Source organism: Macrosteles quadrilineatus, unplaced genomic scaffold, assembly GCF_028750875.1.
Source record: "Macrosteles quadrilineatus isolate MER2022 unplaced genomic scaffold, UCM_ALF_1.0 Scaffold_8__2_contigs__length_117827958, whole genome shotgun sequence".
In the NCBI taxonomy this organism is placed as follows: Eukaryota; Metazoa; Arthropoda; class Insecta; order Hemiptera; family Cicadellidae; genus Macrosteles; species Macrosteles quadrilineatus.
In genome coordinates, this window is record NW_026542601.1 from 4449262 (window position 1) to 4470320 (window position 21059).

Genomic DNA, 21059 nt, shown 5'->3' on the forward strand with positions numbered 1-21059 from the left:
TATGAGTGTATCTTCATTTCACCATATTTGTAAATTCCAAATGCAAGGCGTGACTGCAAACATCTTTGACAAACAATTTGAATCATAGATCATGATAATCCAGTGAGTCACGAGAATGCTAATCGTTATGTCCTGCAAGACAAGAGTTGTCGATGATAATGTGAGGAGAGGGGGAAACATGATAAATGTCCAAAAAGCCTGCATAGGGGAGCAAAGTGGGGGTAATAGTCTACTGTCTACTGGTGGTTAGAGCTAGAACCAGTGGCAGTCAGTGAGTCTGTCCAGACGGCTGTTTGGACTTTTCGACATGACGGAACAGGCAAGGCCCCGTATCAGGTCTGTAGGGTAATTATGTATAAATACCACTACTATTTGATCTAACATAAAGTGTAAACTAATTCTAACTGAAAAATTATGCTCTATTATGCTTGGACTTAAGATAGGTCAATCATGTAGGCTATATCAAGATAGAAAAACTCAAGTACTGATAATTACCAAGTTTGCCATGTTAAAATACAATGATTACTGACGCTCACTCTATTCTCAACCACAGATTCAATAACTTATTTGCTTGACAACACACAGTATTAATTTTTAAAACAAACCCTGACTAAATTGGAATAAAACTTGTTGAGCTGTTACCTGGACATGTTAAAATACAGCTCAGGCTTAAATAGATCACTTTTAAAATATGCCTCAGTAAATGTTTGCCTTAAAAGCCTAGATGAGTTCCAAAATTACCAATCTACCAACCTCTGCATTACCCCTATTGTAAACAGATTCATCAGGAAGATAGGGCACATTGACACCAATCTAGAGCGTTGATTCAAATTACATAGAAATTTTGACTGTTTTTTATGTAAAAGATACAAGATACAGTAAAATATGTGTAGATCAAGTAAATCAGAATATTTAGAACGGTGTCCAAATAGTTGCCATTAGCTGTTTGGGCTATTAATTAACAGCTGTGTCTAAGGAATGTCGGCCTTAGTCACTAACAAGACTACAAGATCGCGCCACTCATCATACACTCATCTCCATTCATACTTGGCTTAAAATACCTACATTATATGGTCGCCATTTCATAAGAAAGTATTAAAGGTGCTTATTTTTTTGTGGGTTTTTCATGTCAAATCAAACTAAAGATACAAATCCTAATGGTGATTTTTTTTGTCATATTAATTACAAAATGTAGGCCTACTCATCACATTTTAACGGAAACTATCTTGCACTGTTAGAATTTTATACATAAAAGTAGAATTTTAAATAGCAAAGACATCTATAAAACATGTTAAATGTTTACGTGTCTTCTTTAGTTGCATTTGCCTTTTAAACTATACATTGAATTCGGATGAGACTAAAAAGGATTTATAGGATAAATATTTCACTTGGCTATCAAAAAATTATAAAACTAAAGATTAATTGCAACGTATTTAAATATGTATGCAGGTTACATAGGATGTAGAATGGCTACTATTTGTACGTCACATTTTGATGCATGTACTAGATTTGTAGAAAACAATTTTTGTCCAAGATACATTTGTATTACAACCCGTGCAAACGATGGGTGCTTTTTTGCAGCTAGGAAACCAAAAGTTTAAAAATTTCAGTGATTATCCTAGATAAATAATCAGTTTAATTGTACTTAAGTAGCGTAACCTTCATTAGGCTTTAGACTAGTGTAATAAAACACTTAGGGTTACTGTACTAATTAAAAAGAAGTACGTCTTGTTATTTGGAGGGTTGCCTTTTTATTCGGAAGTATATCTTGTTATTTAGATGGACGTCTTGTTATTTCAAGGGATATGTTCTTATTTGGAGGTTTGTCTGGATATTTAGAGGGGTGTATTTTTATTTGGAGGAAAATCTTGGTTTTTAAGCAATAATTTTTATTTTGAGGGATGTATTTTTATTTGGAGGGATGTCTTGTTATTTTGAGCGATGTCTTTTTATTTAGAGGTGTGTATTGTTATTTGGAGGAATGTTTTGTTATTTAGAATGGTGTTTGGTCGTTTAGTAGGATGTCTTTTTAATTGGAGGGTTGATTTGTTATTTAGAGGATGTGTTGTTATTTATAAAAAGGTAAACGAATAACTTGTTATAAACAATTCAGAGACAGCTTGTTTGGGATTTATAGTTTTTATACAGGCATAAACATATTGGCACGAACGTTTCTTGGTGAGTTTCAAATTTGTATAGTACTTATTAATAAAGTAACTAGCAATTTAATAATTGCCAAGAAGTGTTTACGTTTATACATTATGACTCTAAAGTACCTCTAGCTCAAAAATATTTCGTTATTAAAATAACAATCAATCATCAATTTTCGGGTAACTTAATCGGCTTTATACCCGGTAACGTGTCATTACTACTTCCCAATTAGAATACCATATTATTGTAAATTCTTATTTCACAATAACACAAGCTTTTAAACTATCAATTATGTTTCAAAGACTGTTACATGGTCTTTAAAGATATTATTTTTCTTATTACTGTTATCGTATTTATCCAACTCAAGACCAAACATCAAACTATGGTTATCTATTGTTTACTTCAACTTCTGATAGTTTAAACCATCAATGGTAAAATGTAAAGACCAACATTGTATAACTAGGTATACATGGTCTCTAGTAATTTCAATGGCTTTTAATTTCTTTTAATTTTAAATAACTTCTATATGGTAAACTTTCTAATCTTTTGTTGATGTATTGTTTTAGCCAGATTCACATATTATAAATAACATCATAATCCAATAATAAATGTATAATGACTACTAGTAAAATCCTTATGCTAAGATATCACTGTACATATTATTGTTTAGTTGTGATCATACTGATAATACCTACGGCCGTTTTATTTTATTTTTATTATTTTTTTTTTAGAGGTTGGCGGCCACTTTTAACCTTGCATTTGCCCGTCCTTATAGACTAACCGCCCGTGCGTGGAACGCACGGCGTTATAAACTATCCGTTTCAGTTCAGTCCTTAGAATTGAAATAATTAACTTTCCCTACGACCGTTTTTTTAAGTAGCCGTTTCACTACAGTTCTTAGAATTGAAAAGTATCTCATAACAGCATTGTTTACTATCATAACAGCATAGTTTTATTCATAACAACACGGGTAACGGACCAATGAGGTTCAAGGATTGAGAGAGGAGAAGCAAAATTGTAATGATTTGAAATTCAACTAATCAGCTGTTCAGGCCAATTTAATTGTTGATTGGTGCAATTAGTAATTAGTGGTTGGTACAATGAGTCGTTGCATCACTGTCAGTGGCAATGAGATGTTAGTAACGAAAACATAGCCTCTCTTAAAAGTTATGAGTAGTGATTGTTAGTAATTAAAAATATTCGTAGGTAAAGTAGTGTACGCAACTCGTGTAAATAGTCTTAACGATAGTCGTAGAAGATTTTTAGGCACTCGCCAAGGCTTGTACCTTTACGCGATCGGATATTTACGTAATCGTTGCGTAAACTACTATTAGAAAAAAAAAAACAATCACTTATTGAAACATTTTATACGTATAATTTTTTTACCACTAAGCCTTTGTGATATTTGTCATCTTATGTTTATGTAAATACAGTTTAATATGTGTGCACTATATTAAATTGGCTGTTCTTGTTTTAAAACAAATCTACAAAGTAAACAACTGCTTTGAATAGCTGTTCCTAATCATTTCATAACACTTTTTACATCAGTTCAGTCAAAGTGAAATTACAGTACAAGCTCTAAATAAACACTTTATATAGATAATTATATTGTCATGCAGTATAATCATAAACAATTTTAGTCACTGAGTAATTTGGTTTTAGATAAGACTTACTCATGGAGTGACACATTAAAACGTAATCAATGAATAAAAGAGAAAAGGAAACAAAACTAATTTCTAAATTAAGAACAACTCCTTTCTTATTCTATATTTAGTTTTTAAATAAGAAAAATCAGGGCCAAAAGATTTTATCTAATAATGATAAATTTTGATCGGCGCCAAATCCAAACAAGCCTTGCTTTATAGCTTTCTGAGGTTTCCTTAGTACGACTAATTTTAGTTTTTTATGGTGGTCTTATATCAATTTTTATTAAAGATGTAAGATTTTATATAATAAAAATTATACTAACCTAATTTTGTTTTTAACATACCACTTCTTCCTTAAAATACATACCAAGTGTCATAAATAAATATTGGTTTTTAAAATATTATAACAATGGCAGATATATATTTAGCTATTTTTTGGGTGTACTTATGGAACACCCTGCATATTGTGATTGCCACTACTGTACTATTATATTTTAACCATGCTATTTATTATCCAGCAAATACCTATGTTGAGTAGGGCTATTTTGAAGGTTTGCGTTGGATAAAATAATCATGGTTTGGGCTGTTCCTGTATGAAAAACTAAAAACATAATGATAGCGTAACTACACAGAAATAACAAATATAAAATAAATTCCAACCAACACGTTATTTGTAAATGTCCCTTAAATATCCCTTAAAACAAGGAATTCATGTTAAACGGCCATCAAAATTCTCTATACTGACCTAACATGTTACTTTGAACAACTTTTCAGCTCATTTTGTACGGTAAGATCTCAATGCAGTGTCATATATTATAGCAAGAAAAAAACAAACCTTTTTAATTGTAAATGATGAATAAAGAAAGCAAATAAGGTATAAATCACTGAAAATGTGTGTTTTATTGTTCCAAAGGATATGTCTGTAGGATAATTTTCTTATAGTTGTATTGCTATTTAATAGGCCATAATATTTCAAATACTAGGTTTGACCTATTCGAAATAGCTACATAACGGATCAACTGTCATTCCCTATTTCCAGCTCCAACAGCTATTATACTATCCATCTCGTTTCGAAAATTATTAAGTATCTTCCATTACATCAATGACATGTTCCTCATACCTGCCATTGAGGGATATTCAGGGATATTTAGACATATTTCCAAGAGAAATATACCGCACTGTTTCAGACTTAAATATTAATATTATGAATATTTAAGGACAGGTTTTGAGAAGAATATGCGTTGAGATAGACCGTTATGTTTTTATGTATTTCAGGCAACATCCCCGACATGAACCAAACTTTTTAGTTCTTAATTGCTGTTCAAGTACAATACCATAAAAACTACGTATGCGTCTAATAACTAAAAAGTGGTTTTACTTGGTTATACAGTAAATAAATAGAACAGCTGGTCTATGATGGGTTCAACTACTAATAAGTCAAACTAACCCCACGTTGTGATACGAGGTTAACCTTTGACCCATGTATTCATCACTCTGTCCCATCTTGAGCTATAATCTGACAAATGAAACATATTGGTCTGTACAAATATGAACTTTTTTCTCTACAGGAAATCTTCGGTCGTGCGTTAATTGTGCCAAAGAGTTCCTTCAATGGTACCAAGTCCTCTAAGGGTCCAAAAAATTTTCCTTAGTTCCGCCAAGCCCAATCCAGTTAGGGATGAGTTGCCGTCAGAAGAATTAACCTTGTTTACGTGTCATCCAAGCTTAGCCTAACCTATCCTAACCTAACCTAACCTAACCTATCCTAACCTAACGTAACCTAACCTAACCTAACTTAACTTAGCCCAACCTAACTTAACCTAACGGGTTTGTGGGGGTTTGCATGGTGTATAGTAATGCATGGTGTAAAAGTTGGGTTTTCCCATTTCGAAAAAAAACTTAAAATTTAGCAATTTCTTTACAAATTATTTTGTAGAGATAAAAAAACTAAAAATTTAGTAAATTGAAGCGTTGTTATGTTCCTAATTACGGGGGAAATTCCCAAAAAATTTAAATTTAAAATTCTCATGTTATACTTATGGAGAATAGGTAAACTGTTGTAGTTTGTTTGTTTATGAACATATTTTGACCAAATTTAGAAAGTCCATTTATTTCTTACTAAACTATTAACATTTTACAAAAAAAAAATATATAAAAACACCCCCTACCCTCCCTATTGCAGCAAACCTAAGAACTCGTAAAACTAAATCTATTAAAATAGGGAATAAATGTGATATTTTAAAGACATTTTAGTGTACATCCAATCAGGCAATTCACTTAGTCTGCCAGGTTTGCTGTGGTGGGGGTGTAAAGATATAGAGCGGCGCCTCCATCATTCTCTGGGATCACGACTAGCTAATCCCCAATGGATTTAACCACGTCATAAAAACCTGATGTTCTGGGACCAGAATCGATATATAACCAATAACCGTCTCGATATATAACCAATAACCGTATTGATAGGGACCAATAACCGTTTGTACCTACCTACCAAAATGGTCATGGCTCCTTTTTAATCATAGAGAACATAAAGGGAGGATTCCATCTACGGTAATCTGTAGGACATTTTTTGTTACAGATTCCACGAGAAAGAAGAAGACTGGGTCATTGTCAAGACTCCTGAATCACCATTTGTAGAGTTGTTCTGGGAAGTAAATAATGCAATAGTAGATAGAGCAGAAGATGCTATTTTTGCAATACCGGCAAAGATTCCTGAAGAACCAAAGAACGATCATGTAAATGAACTTGAGAAAAAGGAAAGTGGTGATGGGGAGAAGAAAGATTTGCTGGATGGTATCAATGTGAGTTGCCTTTTACTAACACTTAAAGAACTTTGTCCCCAGTCACAGTGTTTTAAAAGTCATAATCTAATGTGAACCTGTCGAAATATTGTGAAATCCAGTGGTAAATATATATGGGAGATACATTTTTCGAGATGACTGCAGGTTTTTGTAATGGGGGGTTTTATGGGGTAAAAATTGGGTTTTCCTATTTGTTACCCTAAAAACTTATAATTTAGCAATTTCTTTCCAAACCATTTTGTAGAGCTTAAAAAAAAAGTATATTGAAGCGTCATTATGCGCCTAATGGTTACGGAGAAAATTTCAAAAATCTGTAAAATTAAAATTCTTATGTTATTCTTATGGAGAATAAGTAAACAGTTGTAGTTTGCTTGTTTATGAACATATTTTGATAAAATTTGGAAAATGCATTAATTTCATACTAAACTATTAACATAAAAAAACACCTTTTACCCTCCCTGTTGCAGCAAACCTAAGTACTCGTTAAGCTAATGTTATTTAAATAGGGAAAAGTGTAAATCCAATCAGGCAAATGGAAATTCGCTTAGTCTGCAGGTTTGCTGCGGCGGGGGTATTATTTTTATATACAGTAATAGTTATATCTTTTCGATTGTGTATAATATTAAGGAAAAGATAAGAAAGTACACTGGATTAAAATCATAAACATGCAAATCACAATTGTATTTATTTTGAAAAAAACATGATAATACATACACTACCTATTATACTTAGTATAATGATATGACGTGACACTATCCTAACGATATGAAAAGTTAAATTTAACAGTTTTAAAGTGGGTACATCATATTGGTAGAAACAATTAGTATAGTCCGGTTATAAACCGTAGTGTCCTGCTACTGAACAAATACTTTTCTTTTCGAGTCAAGTAGAACCATTTCATGTTTAAGACATCCTTCTGGTCATATGTTCTTAAATTTCAAGTCAATTTACTCTCGTTTCCATTGTTAATTTTCCAGAGGGACGACTTGTACTACGAGATTCTGTGTGAAATAGTTCACACTGTTGGTCGCAGGAAATGTCCTAATGAGCACGAAGAGTTCATGGAATATCTGCAAGATACCTTCAAAATTGACAAGGACAAACATAAGTTGTTGCTTAAACAAGCCAGGAGTTCAAAGGTTAGTCTAGATACATTTTATTGATCGATCCCTTTATTTCGTTTTTAGATTACATTCAAAGGGGGGACAAATTATTAGACTAAACTGAGTTTTTCTGAAAAATAACAACTCTTTCAATTTAAACATAACTAAAGGCTGCAAATTTGTATGTTTTACTTATAAAAAGCTACTTAACATTCATTCTGTTATATTTTTTCCCAAGGTTGGTAGTATTGAATCTGTAACTGTAATAGGAAAAAAAGCTGTTTACCATTGGTTGCTGCTTAGCAATTTATTGTTTACATTTCAGTAAAGGTATAAACAACTGTTTCATTGTTTATTTTCTCTAATACCTTAACATTTTATATATTTAAACGTTTTAATTAAATTTTAAGTATTTTATAGTGTTTATTTCGCGTTTACATTTGTGTATCTAACTTTACTGATCTAATAAATACGGTGCAAAAAACAAGCTTAGTCTAATAATTTGTCCCCGCTCTGTAGAGTTCATGTTAATTTACAAATGTAAAGCTTCCATTGTTAGAAAGTCTTTGTGTCAGCTTTATAATAACGACAATTTTAAGTTAAACTGATAAGTTATTATTAAAATTAATTAATTCCCATAAAGACTTGACAAACGTAACAAATACCGGATCATTCTCTAGGGTAATGCATCGGGATGATCTTTTTTGCTGTTTCAACTAATAATCATATGATATTACACCTTTTTGGTGAAATTATACACTGTTAAACATAATGAGTTTATGAATACATTTTTAAATTTCCGTTATCCTGTTTAGTTTACTGTTTACAGTACGGATAGTCTAATCTTGTAGAGGAATACATATTTTTTTTCAAGGCATTCGGTTTAAGTCATAACGGTTGTCAACTTTTTAAAATCAACTAATGCAAAACTTATTATTGCTCGATACTACAATTATTAGTAAGAATGACGAAATATAATGCTTATGACCGAACAAATAGCATGTCATTGATATCTTTGCTATGTTTTAAGCTTTTTTATGTTTGTAGCCACCAAGAATTGAACTGGATGTGCAGATTTTAGAGGCTCAGAAGCTTACACCAAAGGATTCAAATGGTAGGTATATTGAAATTTTACATATATTTGGATACTACCCATTAATCCAAGCGGATATAGTCAAATTCGATGTTATCAGAGGTAAAAATATCGTTTTCATCTATAGTTTATAGCCATTAGAAACATTCATATTAGTTATCCCTAACGAATGGGGCTTTTAATAAATGATTCCGACCAAACAGCTGATATTTTAGTCAATGACACAGCTGCATATGTCTAAGGCTTGTCATTCATTACCACGGTTATCTTTAACTCTTATTTGGGTTGAATTGAACTTTGGTTGGTTTTCTATTTTATAACAATTACATAGTGATAATTTTAATCTCTTGCTTTACTAGTTAACAATAGTCGTATAATCTGAAGTACAGTTTACGTGTATGACCAAATAAGTATTCCGTTTAGGTAGTAATTTTTTTTTGTTTTGGAGATAAATGAATAAATGATTTAGACTAATTGTTTTGAAAGTTAAGATCACATAATTTAGAATCAGTCGTTAACAATTTTATGTTTTTTCCAGGACTAAGTGACCCATTTTGCTCCATTTATCTTTCATCAAATCGGAAAGATGTGCGCCAAACCTCAGTAAAGCCCAAGACGCTAAGTCCGATTTGGGAGGAAGACTTTAGTCTGTAAGTTTGTATGGATTAACTTGTTTATTAACAACGGTTGACAGTAAAAATGATAATATTTTTTAGTTCAGCATGTCAACAATATGTCGATTATTAATGCAGAAGAAGATGCATAAAGAATAGTTCTAACTAGCTGCATTTTGCGTAACCTGACACTATAAGTAAACTGATTATGGAAAGAGTGTTCATACATTGTTTAAATAAGCTATATATTTATTAATCCTCACATTTCTAACATTCCCTGGCTCTCTTTTGGTAAAGAAATAGTTACTCTTAGGTAGACTCCAAAAGTTAGCTTAAGGTATTTTTCCATTTTGTCTTTAGAGTTTTAAAAACCTAATAGAAAATAGCCAAGTCATAACTACTCTGTAATAGAGTTTTACAAAATCGTTTAGTGTAAATTGTAGTGCTTATGTTTTATTAGGGTTATGCAAAGGTCCTTGTTGAACGGGAAAGTTATGTTCAATGTTTGTTTTTTAGGAAAGTTGACAACGCATGCGAAGATTATCTAACTATTGAAGTTTGGTAAGTAAATTTTAGGCTAGTCACCTTGTTTAATGTATGGTAAGATATCATAAAATGTGATAATAATAATAAATGTTAATTTGGGGTTTTCCAACAAAAAAAATTAAGAGATCCAACACTATATTTGCGGCTTTGGACATATTTTTTTGTAATTTTGTTCTTGCCGTATGGTGTTTACCCTTTTACGATGTTTACACATGATCAACTCTACAAGTACCTGAAGCTGACGATGGTTTTTAACAACGAAAGATTTCCTAATTTAACAAAATGGTTGGGCTGTGACGGGATTACGTAAGTAATTTAGTCTTACATTAAGTCCAACAGCTACAAAAATGAATATTAATCATATTAAATCCACTTTTGAAGCCTTGCAAACACAGTTTTTTTTATTAGCTTAAGATTAGACATGATACATGTTTACTAACTTTAAAGACAAAAGAAACAACCGAACAACATTATGACGTTTCTTAGCGTCTTGGCATTTAGTTCAAGGGAGGGAGGGAGGGGTTTGGCCGAAGACCAGCGGTCCCACCACTCCTGGTTTAAGTCAGAGACTTATTCACCAGGCCGCTTTCCTGAAAAATCTTCGGATTCCTCTTCCAGTTGTCAGCTTAATTATTTGTCCACCTCTTCCCTCACCTAGTACCTTCTGTCCTAGGATCATCGGATTTATATTTTTTTCGATCATCTTAATTTATTCCATCTTTCCTAACATTATTCCATTTCAAAATCCAGCCTGTCTTCCTGCATTTTAAAATTCATGCTTTTTCTTTCCTATCCTTCGGCACATTCTGGCAAACTCTAACGTTCTTTATTTCTCGAGAAGTTTATCTTCTCCGAAGCCAATGTATTTTGTCGGAGGAATTCCCTCATGTCGCTTCTTTCTTCTTCGTAGAATAAAGCTTTCTTTGGGATTCAGAAAGCACTTTTTGTTATTTTTTCCAAATATTGTTTAGGGTTATGTAATCAAAATTATTCTTATAGGGATATGGATGCAGTGGAGTCAGTTAAGGGTGTTCTGACAACGGTAAAGGACATAAAGGGAGTGTCAGGATTCCGAAAATTTATCGATGAATTCAACACAGCTGCCCTTAGCAACGGAGACACCGTGGAATACATTGGAAAATCTGTGATCAACTTGAGAGTAAGAACAATTGTCAAGTATTTCCCCAAAAACTATAAGATTGTGTGGATTTGATAGGAAATCTACAGGTACTAGCACTATAGATTTGTATATGATTACTTTGACAAAAAAAGGCATTCAGCTATTTTACTTGATTCTAGACGTAAGAGATTTTATACATTTACTGTGTAATGCAGCAAAACTAACCTTTTTGTCAATGTAAATCACTTAATGAATTACGTATTAAGCTTCCAAATGGTCATTTCCAGGAGCATTTTACGAATATTAAAACTGAAATTTGTATTGTAGGTTTTAAGTTTCTAGACTTAGAAAAATTGTTTGTGTTGTCTGAAATAATCTGCGTACATGCATAGATTAAACGAGTAGACATGCAAATGATAAGCGTTAGATTTGCTTGGCGGGCGTTAATTGCACCAAATGACCTTAATCAGGTAGTCGGGTATTCCTGAATTGCGCCAACTACTACAGAGAGAGCCATCAGATACATTTATTAACTGCACCAAATAGCGACCCTCTTTGACTTTATAATTGAGTAGGTTAGGTTAGGTTAGTATAGGTTTGGTTAGGATAGGTTAGGATGACACGTAAATGGGAACATTCCCTCTGCCACATACTCACGTTTACCTGGTTTAGGCTTAGCGCAACCGAGGAACATTTTTGGGGCAGTTTGAGGGCTTGGCGCAATTAAGGAACTTTTTGGCGCAATTAATACACGACCAAATTGCTTGGTGTAATTCGGGTGATTTAGACACGACCCTTGATTAGTTGAACATTATTAGATAAAATTATTATTTTATGTTAGCTATTTCCCGTTAGATGAGGCTTAATGTTTATGTATTAATACTTATAACACAGTGTATACATTTTTATTTCATTATTTCATAAAGATAATAAAATATTCATATTGGATTCAGATTAGGAATAAACCGATTTTTTCCTTACCTTAGTTTCTTGCATACGGATACGTAGTAAATAAAGGCGTTTTTATTCATTTAAAAAATATACATTTTTAGGACATACCAGTGACCGGACAGACACTATGGGTGGATTTGGAGGCGAAGGGAAAGACGAATAGCCAAGGGATGTTGAAGCTGAAGACCGTTCTAAGGACTGACAAAAGTCCTCAAGTTGCTGCAAAAGAATACAAACATCTCTTGGAGGTATTTGCGTTGCACGAAGTGGAGAGTCTACAGGTAAACCATTAGATCAGGCATCTCTTATACTCTTCTCATACGTATAAGATCTCCTATTAATTGTCTCCTCCTTCTGTTTTGAAAATTTCTTCTTTGAACTCGAGACATTTTATGTCCTTCCCACAAACCTCATTAACTGTTTGGATTGGTCTATAACCCCCTGAATATTACAAAAATAAATATCTATTCCCAAAAAGCTGGTGGTGTTTTTTATAAACAGTATTTTTTTCAATGTAATTGTTATGGGGAAACTGCGATCTTCGAGAGGGCCTCTTTCTCTTGAGGGTAGGAATTTTTAAATTCTAAAACCTGGTGCACAAATGAGGGAGGAGTAGTGATCACACTGCTTCACGTATTATAGATATAAATGTAGGGAAATAGATTCAATTGTTAAAGGATCCTAGTCTGATCATACTACAGCCATACAATGCAATGTCTAATGTGAAGCAATAAATCAAAATATATTTAAATGGTAAAAGGTTCAAAATTTCAAATTCCACGTTTTTTTTCAGAATAACAGTGTTCTACTAGCTGGAACAGCCGGTGTTTTCTAATTTTTCCTTTTATTACATCCTACAATTCTGGTTTTTTTCTTCCCCTAAACCCAGGAAGACGAGGAATGGAGTGGTCAATTGAGTGCAGCTCCGAGCAGTTTCCTTCGTCAGCATATGGTGCAGAACAGTATGACTGTTAAGGATGTAGCACTGTCCAAATGGATCGCATACGCAGCTATCAGCAGAGTACATCCAGTCAGCCGTGCTGCCTTGGACAACGTGCTGCAGAAACTGGTAGAACCTATCAGCAATGGGTTGCTTACTGAGGAAGAGGTAGATTGGGAAATTATTTATCATAATAATACATAACGGTAGATTTATTTATTAAACTTTTTATTCAAATTTAAAAGCCAATGAATTCAACGAGAAGTCGAGTACTGTTTGGTTTCCATCTATATGATGTTAACTTTAATGCAAAGATTTCATGATGTTAGCACAACCTTGGCTTAGAGCTACATTTGACTATTTGTCAGAAGAAGACCGATACTTTTCAAATCAAATGACGAAAACTAAATTTTTTTAATAGCCTCAAAGATATTTTAAGGATTTTACTTGTTTTGTTTAGTTTTACGCCAGTAGCATTGTTTATCGTTTATTAACAGAACAGTCCAACTCCATTGAAAACATATTTATCCATTTATTTTAAATTATATATACCATACGCTCTATATATACATACAAATATCTTAAAAATGTTTCAGATCGAACTATTCTGGGATGCGGTGAAAAAGGTTTTACCAGGCTGCTTTGAAATTGTGAAAAGTCTATGGAAACTACCTTCCAATGACGAAAAAACAAGGACTTCTCTTATTCATTCACTCAGGTAAGAAATAGTCATACACAGCAATAGACATTTATTCAAAAATTAACAAGTAGGCATATAATTATACAAATTAAAAGTTTAATACGACTGAAACTAAATCTTTACTAGATTTTTGGACCTAAATACTATCGGTTTAGTCAACATGTAACTCATACTCATTGTTCAAGCATACTAGGTCTCAGTAAAATTTTAAAATCAAAAATACTATGACTGTAATGAAGAAGGTGAATGATGCATAAATATTCGAGGGCTCAGGGCGCGCGCACGTTCATATAAACATAACCAGCTGATACCATGACCTTGACCTTGAACTTAGTGAGTTGCCTAAAAGATAGCGGTAATATGAGCTTACTTTTTTTGATAAAAAAATCAAGAACACATTTGTTCCATTTCAATGTGTTGTATTGTATGTGTTTTTGTTATTGTTTTTATCTACTTTAAAACCACGTTCTACGTATTGATTAAAACTGATATATTTATATTTTACAAATTTATTCTTACAATATTTACTTCTGTTGTTGACGTTATTTTAGTGTGATTTAGGTTAGGAGTAACCCAAAAACATGCTATTGCTGTAGTGCGTAGGCACATGCCCTGTTGACAGCTTTTTTAAGTTAGATGTAATATTTTAAGTAAAATTAATGAAATGTAGCTATAAATTACGTTGTACTATGGCGATCTATCATAGGCTCATGTTTATTTCTTTTTTACATAAGGAAATTTACCAGAGCTATAAATGTATGAGTTTTTGTACTCTGGTATGCCGATGATACCAATATCATGGTTAAAGTTGAATTTAGGGAAGAAATAGAGCTTAAATAATTCTTAAATATTTTGCAATACGTTTAAAAAAAGTAATTATCTGTTAATTATTTCCCAAATAAATTAAATAGTTATTCATTCAGTATTAATTAAACAAACTATATACAAAGTGTCGGTAAATGTCTAATATAGCTATGGTGTTTGGTACAGCATTTTATCAACGCTGAACTCAATGAAGATACCTCGAGATCTAGAACTCTTTAGTCGCTCTGAGTACAATTGGCTCAATGGGTCGTCAAACTATGACATTCGTACTGCAGTCGAAGAGGCAATTGAGAAATCAACAGTCAATTGGTGAGTTAAAAGTGAACGAAAACTATAAAAATATTTATAGGTAGCAAGAAATTGTAATTTTGTTTAAATATTCCATAAGATATAGTAATCGACTGATTGGGGTTGACTTTTACATATTCTTAAAAAATCCAAGAGTGTAAACAGGAATAAACAATAAAACATCGGACGAGTAGAGAGTAAATTAAAATATGTTAATTAAGAGACTTCTGTTAACTAGTAGCAGGAAATAAATTAATAAGGGTCAAGAGATAAGAGTGATAAGGAGTCAAGTGATAAGGATTAAGGTGATACAAACTGGTTTTGGTAAACAATGTTCTAGTGTAGGTAAATCAGTTTATTTAAGGGAAATATTTGAAAAATATATAATTTTAAAGCGTCATAGTAAAGATGACTCTATTTTTTATATTTGTCATCCCTCTAAATTTTGCCTTTAGTGGTTATTGCTGTTTTTTACTCCAAGGGATCTTAAGGGAATGTAATATTTAATTTTGATATTAAGACGCTATATCCGCATCGTCCATATTTAACCGAAACAAAAACCACGTCCTCTTCCTCTATACTAGTGTAAAAAAGGTGTTATGATCTTGAAACAATCAAAATATCATCAAAATGTAAATAAACAGTATCAGCAATCTGACACATAATTTCTCCTATAGGCTTGTCAAGAACCTTTATCATGGACAATTGTGGTGGGAGTAACTATGATATTTTATAGGAAATATTACAAAGATTGCAATAAATTTTGAACAGTAATTTTTACGGAAATGGGATTTTACAATTATCTTAGAATCTGAATGACCGTTTGGACCACTTTTGATAAAATTGGATTTTCCTGTTATAATATGTGTTTTACGAAAAATCACCATTAAAAATCAATAAAAAAATTACTATAAGTCTAGTCTCTGGCTCTGTGCACATCCACGCAGAAAGGCAGACGAATACTCTCTCGAACAAACATCACTCCGAAAACCACTTGTTTGGGTTAAGGGGGCCCAAAACGGATATATCCACTCAAAACTCAATTCAAAAAGTTTGTCTGAAACAATACATGCTCCATATACAAGTACAGCAGAAAAAAAAAATGCATTTCATATCATTAACTGTACCCCGAATCAGTCTTTATACAATGTTTGGGTATGATGTAAAAACCTGTAACCATTTTCAGTTTCTACTATATATATTTTTTTTGTCAGGTAATATTTTATACTTATATATACCTTACTTATTATACCTATACAACAACTTACAGGTACAACCATCTCACCGAGCAGAATCAACTAGAGGACGAATCAGAAACATCTTGTTTGAAACTCAAAGCTACCATTGTTAGTAATATAAAATTACACCTGCAAAATGCGTACGACCATCATGAACCTGAGTTCAAAAGGTAAAGCGATAATCCTAATTAAGCGTTAGATTAAAATTACTGAAAAAATACTGAGTGTTAATTGTACTAATAGGATTTTCATAAGTGTTAACAAGTATTTACAAATACACTTAAATGAAGCAACAACAACACCTATTAAGCAAATGCATTTTGGCATTAAAAGAATTTTCTTTCCACTCCCTGGATTTAAATATTATTATTATTTGAGTTAATAAGTAAAAAATTGCCATGTCTTAATATGTTGGTCTATTAAAAGAACAATAAAAAATAGCAAATACTTAATTTTGAATCAGCCAAGAATTTTTTATTTATGAATTTGTAAAAATAACAAAACTTTTTCCACAATAATAATTCTGTTTGCTAAAATATACGTGTTTACAATTTTACATTAAGCCTGTAACATGTACTGTATACATAATTAATTTATGACTTATTCCATTTTAAAATACGTTATTTGACATTGGTTTATGTTTTAGGACGATTCAAATTTCTTATTTGAAGAAGATGTACCTGACACTGGAATTGCATGTAAGTAAAAAAAAATTGTGATTAATTTTAAACATAAATGAAAATGAACAGTTGTTTTGTTGGTAATCCACTTAAGTTTAAGCCAAATAAATGTGTTTCTGTAGACAATCTTCAAATATGGTAAAATAACCTACAATCTAGAACTTTAAAAGTCTAAAATACAACAAACACAATTTTTTACTATGGGATCTATAAATTTAACGTTTGTAGTTAATTACTTAAGGTAAATGTATTTTAACAACATGATGTTCTTATTATTTTCCAAAAAGAAACATTATCTTGAAACCTATATTACTTCAAAGAAACATATTTTTCAAATAAGTGTTTCTTCGTTTTTAAATGTTAAGTATATGCATTATGATTAATTCATTTTTCAGTGCCAATATTTTACACTCTTAAATTGTAATATTATTTTCAAAATTTTGTTTAAAAAAATAAAAAAATGTTATTTGGATAAACATGAGTTTTGTTTTCGTTATCTTAGGTGTATCCTGCATTGGAGTCTTACGTTAAAAACGTAACATCGAAACTGCCCCATGTAAGATACAGCATTGACAACTCCAAAACCATTGAGGGCGAGGAAAACGTGGAAGTTATCTTATTTAAGCTATATAAAGAGCTCCAGCACTTAGCAAAGTAAGTTGTAAAAATATACCCTCGTATACTGGAAGGGAAACTATGTCCGTATTCCACTGGCATTGTTTGGGTTTTAACCCAAGTGTGTACTAATGTTTTAAATTGTACATCTCAATATTTTAGCTTCCACTCTACTGAGTATGGTAATATATTATACCTTAATCAGTAGATAAACAGACCCCTTCAAGATTTTTTTTTATGAAGTTAAGAAAGACCTGCGAATCATTGTGTTAAAGTATTTGTTCTTTTTGGACAAACTTGAGTTTTCACACAAACAAAAAATGCAAGTAACAGCATTTTAAAATTGTATTACTACTGTTCTAATTTACATGAAAGAACAAACAAATATTTTTTGTGCAAGCAGTCAAAACCACATATATTCTAATACAGATATATGGTTTCCTGTGCTATCTTGAAATTGAAAATGTTCATCAGTGTTTTTAATCGTAGGAAAGTTGGTAGCTTTTACAAATTCCAAGGGACCCAATTAATTATCCTTGGGCTTTTAATGGTCCTGGAACAAAGACACAATACTTTTTTTCAAAAACCTGCTGAAAATTACATCACGATAATTCAATAAATAAAAAGTTCGAAAGGTTTCTCGTGGATCTAAACAAGACTCAGCTGTTCTTAATAGTTTGGCTACTACGATGCTAAATAGAGACAAGCCTAATGTACTGTAATGTTAAAATATAAATAAATATCAACTCTTTTTGATAGAAAAGGCCTAGAAGCGCACCTCTTAATTTATAATGGTCATAATAATTAGTATATGATAAAGTTCATAAATATTATAATAAAGCTTACTATTTACCTCTACTATGAATATAGTCAGATGCGTTATTGAAGATTGTTCTTTGATAATATGGAATTTTATTTTCACAGTTTGGGATCTAAGGTCTGCCAAACAGAACTTGAGGATCTGAGGATCTCAATGTACTACACTTGGTTCCTGCCAGCTGTCCCAAACTGGTTTGACATTGCTGCTTACACTTCTATGAACTTCATACAGAAAGCAGTGGATCGGGATGACCTACAACCAATCACGACTCTTGTCAAGTATTCTTCTTCTCCTGTCGACACCATGACGATATTCTATCAGGTGAGTGGAATGGAATGTGATGTTAAAATTATTCAATTTAATTTTTTTGTGTTTTTCCGCCAGTGGAATTTTTTACGTTTTGAAAGGGAACGGTCCTAACCCTGGTCTTGTTACTATCTAATGTCAACCTTTTTGTTAGACCTTCAAATTTTGAGGGAAGTACTATAACCACTCGGCTACCCAGAAAATTAATTTAATTTACATGATTATTTAGTTGACCTATACAAGGCTAACATAGGAGGTGATGTTCTGCAAATGAAATTTATTGCATCAACTCCTTGTTCTTTGAAACTAACTCAAAAGTACCAAGGATGTTTTACAAAATATCCTTATAAAAATATTTTATAAAAATATCTAACATAAATAAAAGTATAAATGTTGTTGAAAGTCCATAATTTGATATTATATCTCTATATTTATTATAGGAAAGCATGTTTCTTAAAAATTTGTATTCTTAGCTCGTGAGCATTGCAGGAAAAATCTATTCATACTGTACTATAGATATTTTCCTGTAGATGTGCAGAATCCCTTTATAAATTAAAATAGGCTAAAAATAAACACAAAAATAAATTTCAAATTTGAAAAAGTAACATAGGCCTTATGGGTTGCTATGCTGGTTTACAACGAAACATAAACAGAAAATCAAAACAAATAGAAGAAATTTCAATCACATGTTTCATGTACAGAGTGGGGTGAAAATAGAGAAGTACATTACATACTTACATAAATAAGTACATTACATATTTTTGGTCGAATTTTTAACCACTGGACGGACACTAGTATTTAGAATATATTTAAATAAATAATATTGCATTAAATCATAATTGGAAATTGGTAAACCACTTCATAGAGGAAATATGGTACTGAGTACAACGAAACCAAAATAAAGAAAGATGCCAAGTGCTATTCAACATATCTAACATAACTGGCAAAGCTCAGAAATTTTTTTTTAACCATCGTTAAATTATTTTTAATATTAAATAATGTGAAGTCAACCATCATAGTGAAATATTGCTGGGTATTCTTTATATGCATTATTTTTTTCAGGTTATAAGAGCCCTTTGGCAACAACTTGTCTCTCCAGATGTCACACTTCTGTACTCTTATGGAGTAAAAGTCATTGATGTAAGTAGTCTATTGTATTTCTATTGCTTTAGTTGGATAAACAGGTAGGCGAACTTTTTTACATTAATGAATCCCATTTTGTGTACAACGAAACAATATAAAACAATAAATTTAATAGATCATTATTTTATTTTTTGTTAGGCAATACATTGTTTAAAATTAGTGTAACACTTAGTTTTTTATGGATTATTTCAGACCCTAACTGACTCATCTAAATTCACAGTGTACAGATCTCTTAGTTTACATGAGCCATAGTAACTTACTAGACGTTCTCCTTATCTGAGGAAACGCACCACCATGAAAGTCTACTTCTTCACTTTCCCAGAAAGAGGCTCGAGTTTGGGAAAAGAAACTTATCGTACTTTGACCCAAAGTTGTTGAGCTCCCCCCCCCCCCTTTGGCATCAAAACTTATGCTTTGGCAACATTTAGGAACAGACAAAGGCCATTAATCACCTGCCAGGGTTTGTTTTATTGTTTAAATTATTTAGGTTGTACTATTCACTACAATGATAGTGGTGTAGTGATAGTGTACTATTCACTACACTACTATTGTACTATTCTGTACGATGTTGTTAGATTAAATTGTTTCTTTGCTTTACTTGCTATTTTCTTTTATATATAATATGTTTGTAAATTAATTTTTTATGCCATTTTGTGTCTCATTAAGATGAAAGTTTTTCTTCAAATCAGACAAGTGCTAATAAATTCCAAATACAAAAACTACTGTTTATATATATATTTGTTTTATTACTTTATAGTCTAACCTGTATGTGATGATTTATAAAATTTCTCTCTTCTAAACTCTCAAATTGTTCTATTTTTAGGCTGTAATGAAATGTGCACTACATTATACAGATCAGATAGCATTAAGAATAAATCAAATGATTGGCTGTGGAAAGAAGCGTTTTGAGTTCACAAATGAGGTAAGTAAAATAACCGGATCTTTAGAAAGTCTTGAACAAAACACAAATAAAATTGTTACATGGCGGTCATATTCAAAAAGTAGTTAGTTATGTTGGTCTTAATTACATAATTTTATTCATGGTTTTATTTCAATTTTAATATCCTTAAACCTAGGCACATTTGCATAGGGTCGTTCATAGGTACCCATCACCTTTCAAAGACTACTTTGTGAGTCAACAAATTTAACTCTCGATAGGAACATCATATACAAAATAATATCAATAATAACTACTAGTAATTTTGCAATATTTAAAAATATTTATCGTAGATTCTTACAAATCACTCACCTAAATCAAGTTACAATTATCAATGAAACGGTATAATTAAAATTCATTTTCATAAACAGTTTGGCTCACTCTTTTTTGATGTGTGGTTTAAACAGTTTACATCACCACTGACAGTGGTTATAAATTCAACTAGAGCCAATGAGTTTTTATATTAAAATTTCACATTCAAACCCGTTATAAAGAAAGTTCATCAATAGATATTTAAAATCTCTTTAAGAAATTCAACGAAG

General features: G+C 31.7%; 1 protein-coding gene across 1 annotated transcript in view; it reads left to right on the top strand.

Moving 5' to 3' along the window:
- The first annotated feature begins 246 nt into the window (after nucleotides 1-246).
- LOC128999506 (protein unc-13 homolog 4B-like) overlaps nucleotides 247-21059 on the top strand; it is a 104478-nt gene continuing 83665 nt past the window's right edge. The window contains exons 1-9 of the mRNA XM_054426071.1: nucleotides 247-345; nucleotides 6376-6598; nucleotides 7576-7737; nucleotides 8749-8815; nucleotides 9333-9444; nucleotides 9925-9969; nucleotides 10954-11113; nucleotides 12127-12306; nucleotides 12915-13133. Coding sequence (XP_054282046.1) covers nucleotides 308-345; nucleotides 6376-6598; nucleotides 7576-7737; nucleotides 8749-8815; nucleotides 9333-9444; nucleotides 9925-9969; nucleotides 10954-11113; nucleotides 12127-12306; nucleotides 12915-13133 — 1206 coding nt within the window. The 5' untranslated portion in view covers nucleotides 247-307. The remainder of the gene's footprint in view (nucleotides 346-6375; nucleotides 6599-7575; nucleotides 7738-8748; nucleotides 8816-9332; nucleotides 9445-9924; nucleotides 9970-10953; nucleotides 11114-12126; nucleotides 12307-12914; nucleotides 13134-21059) is intronic.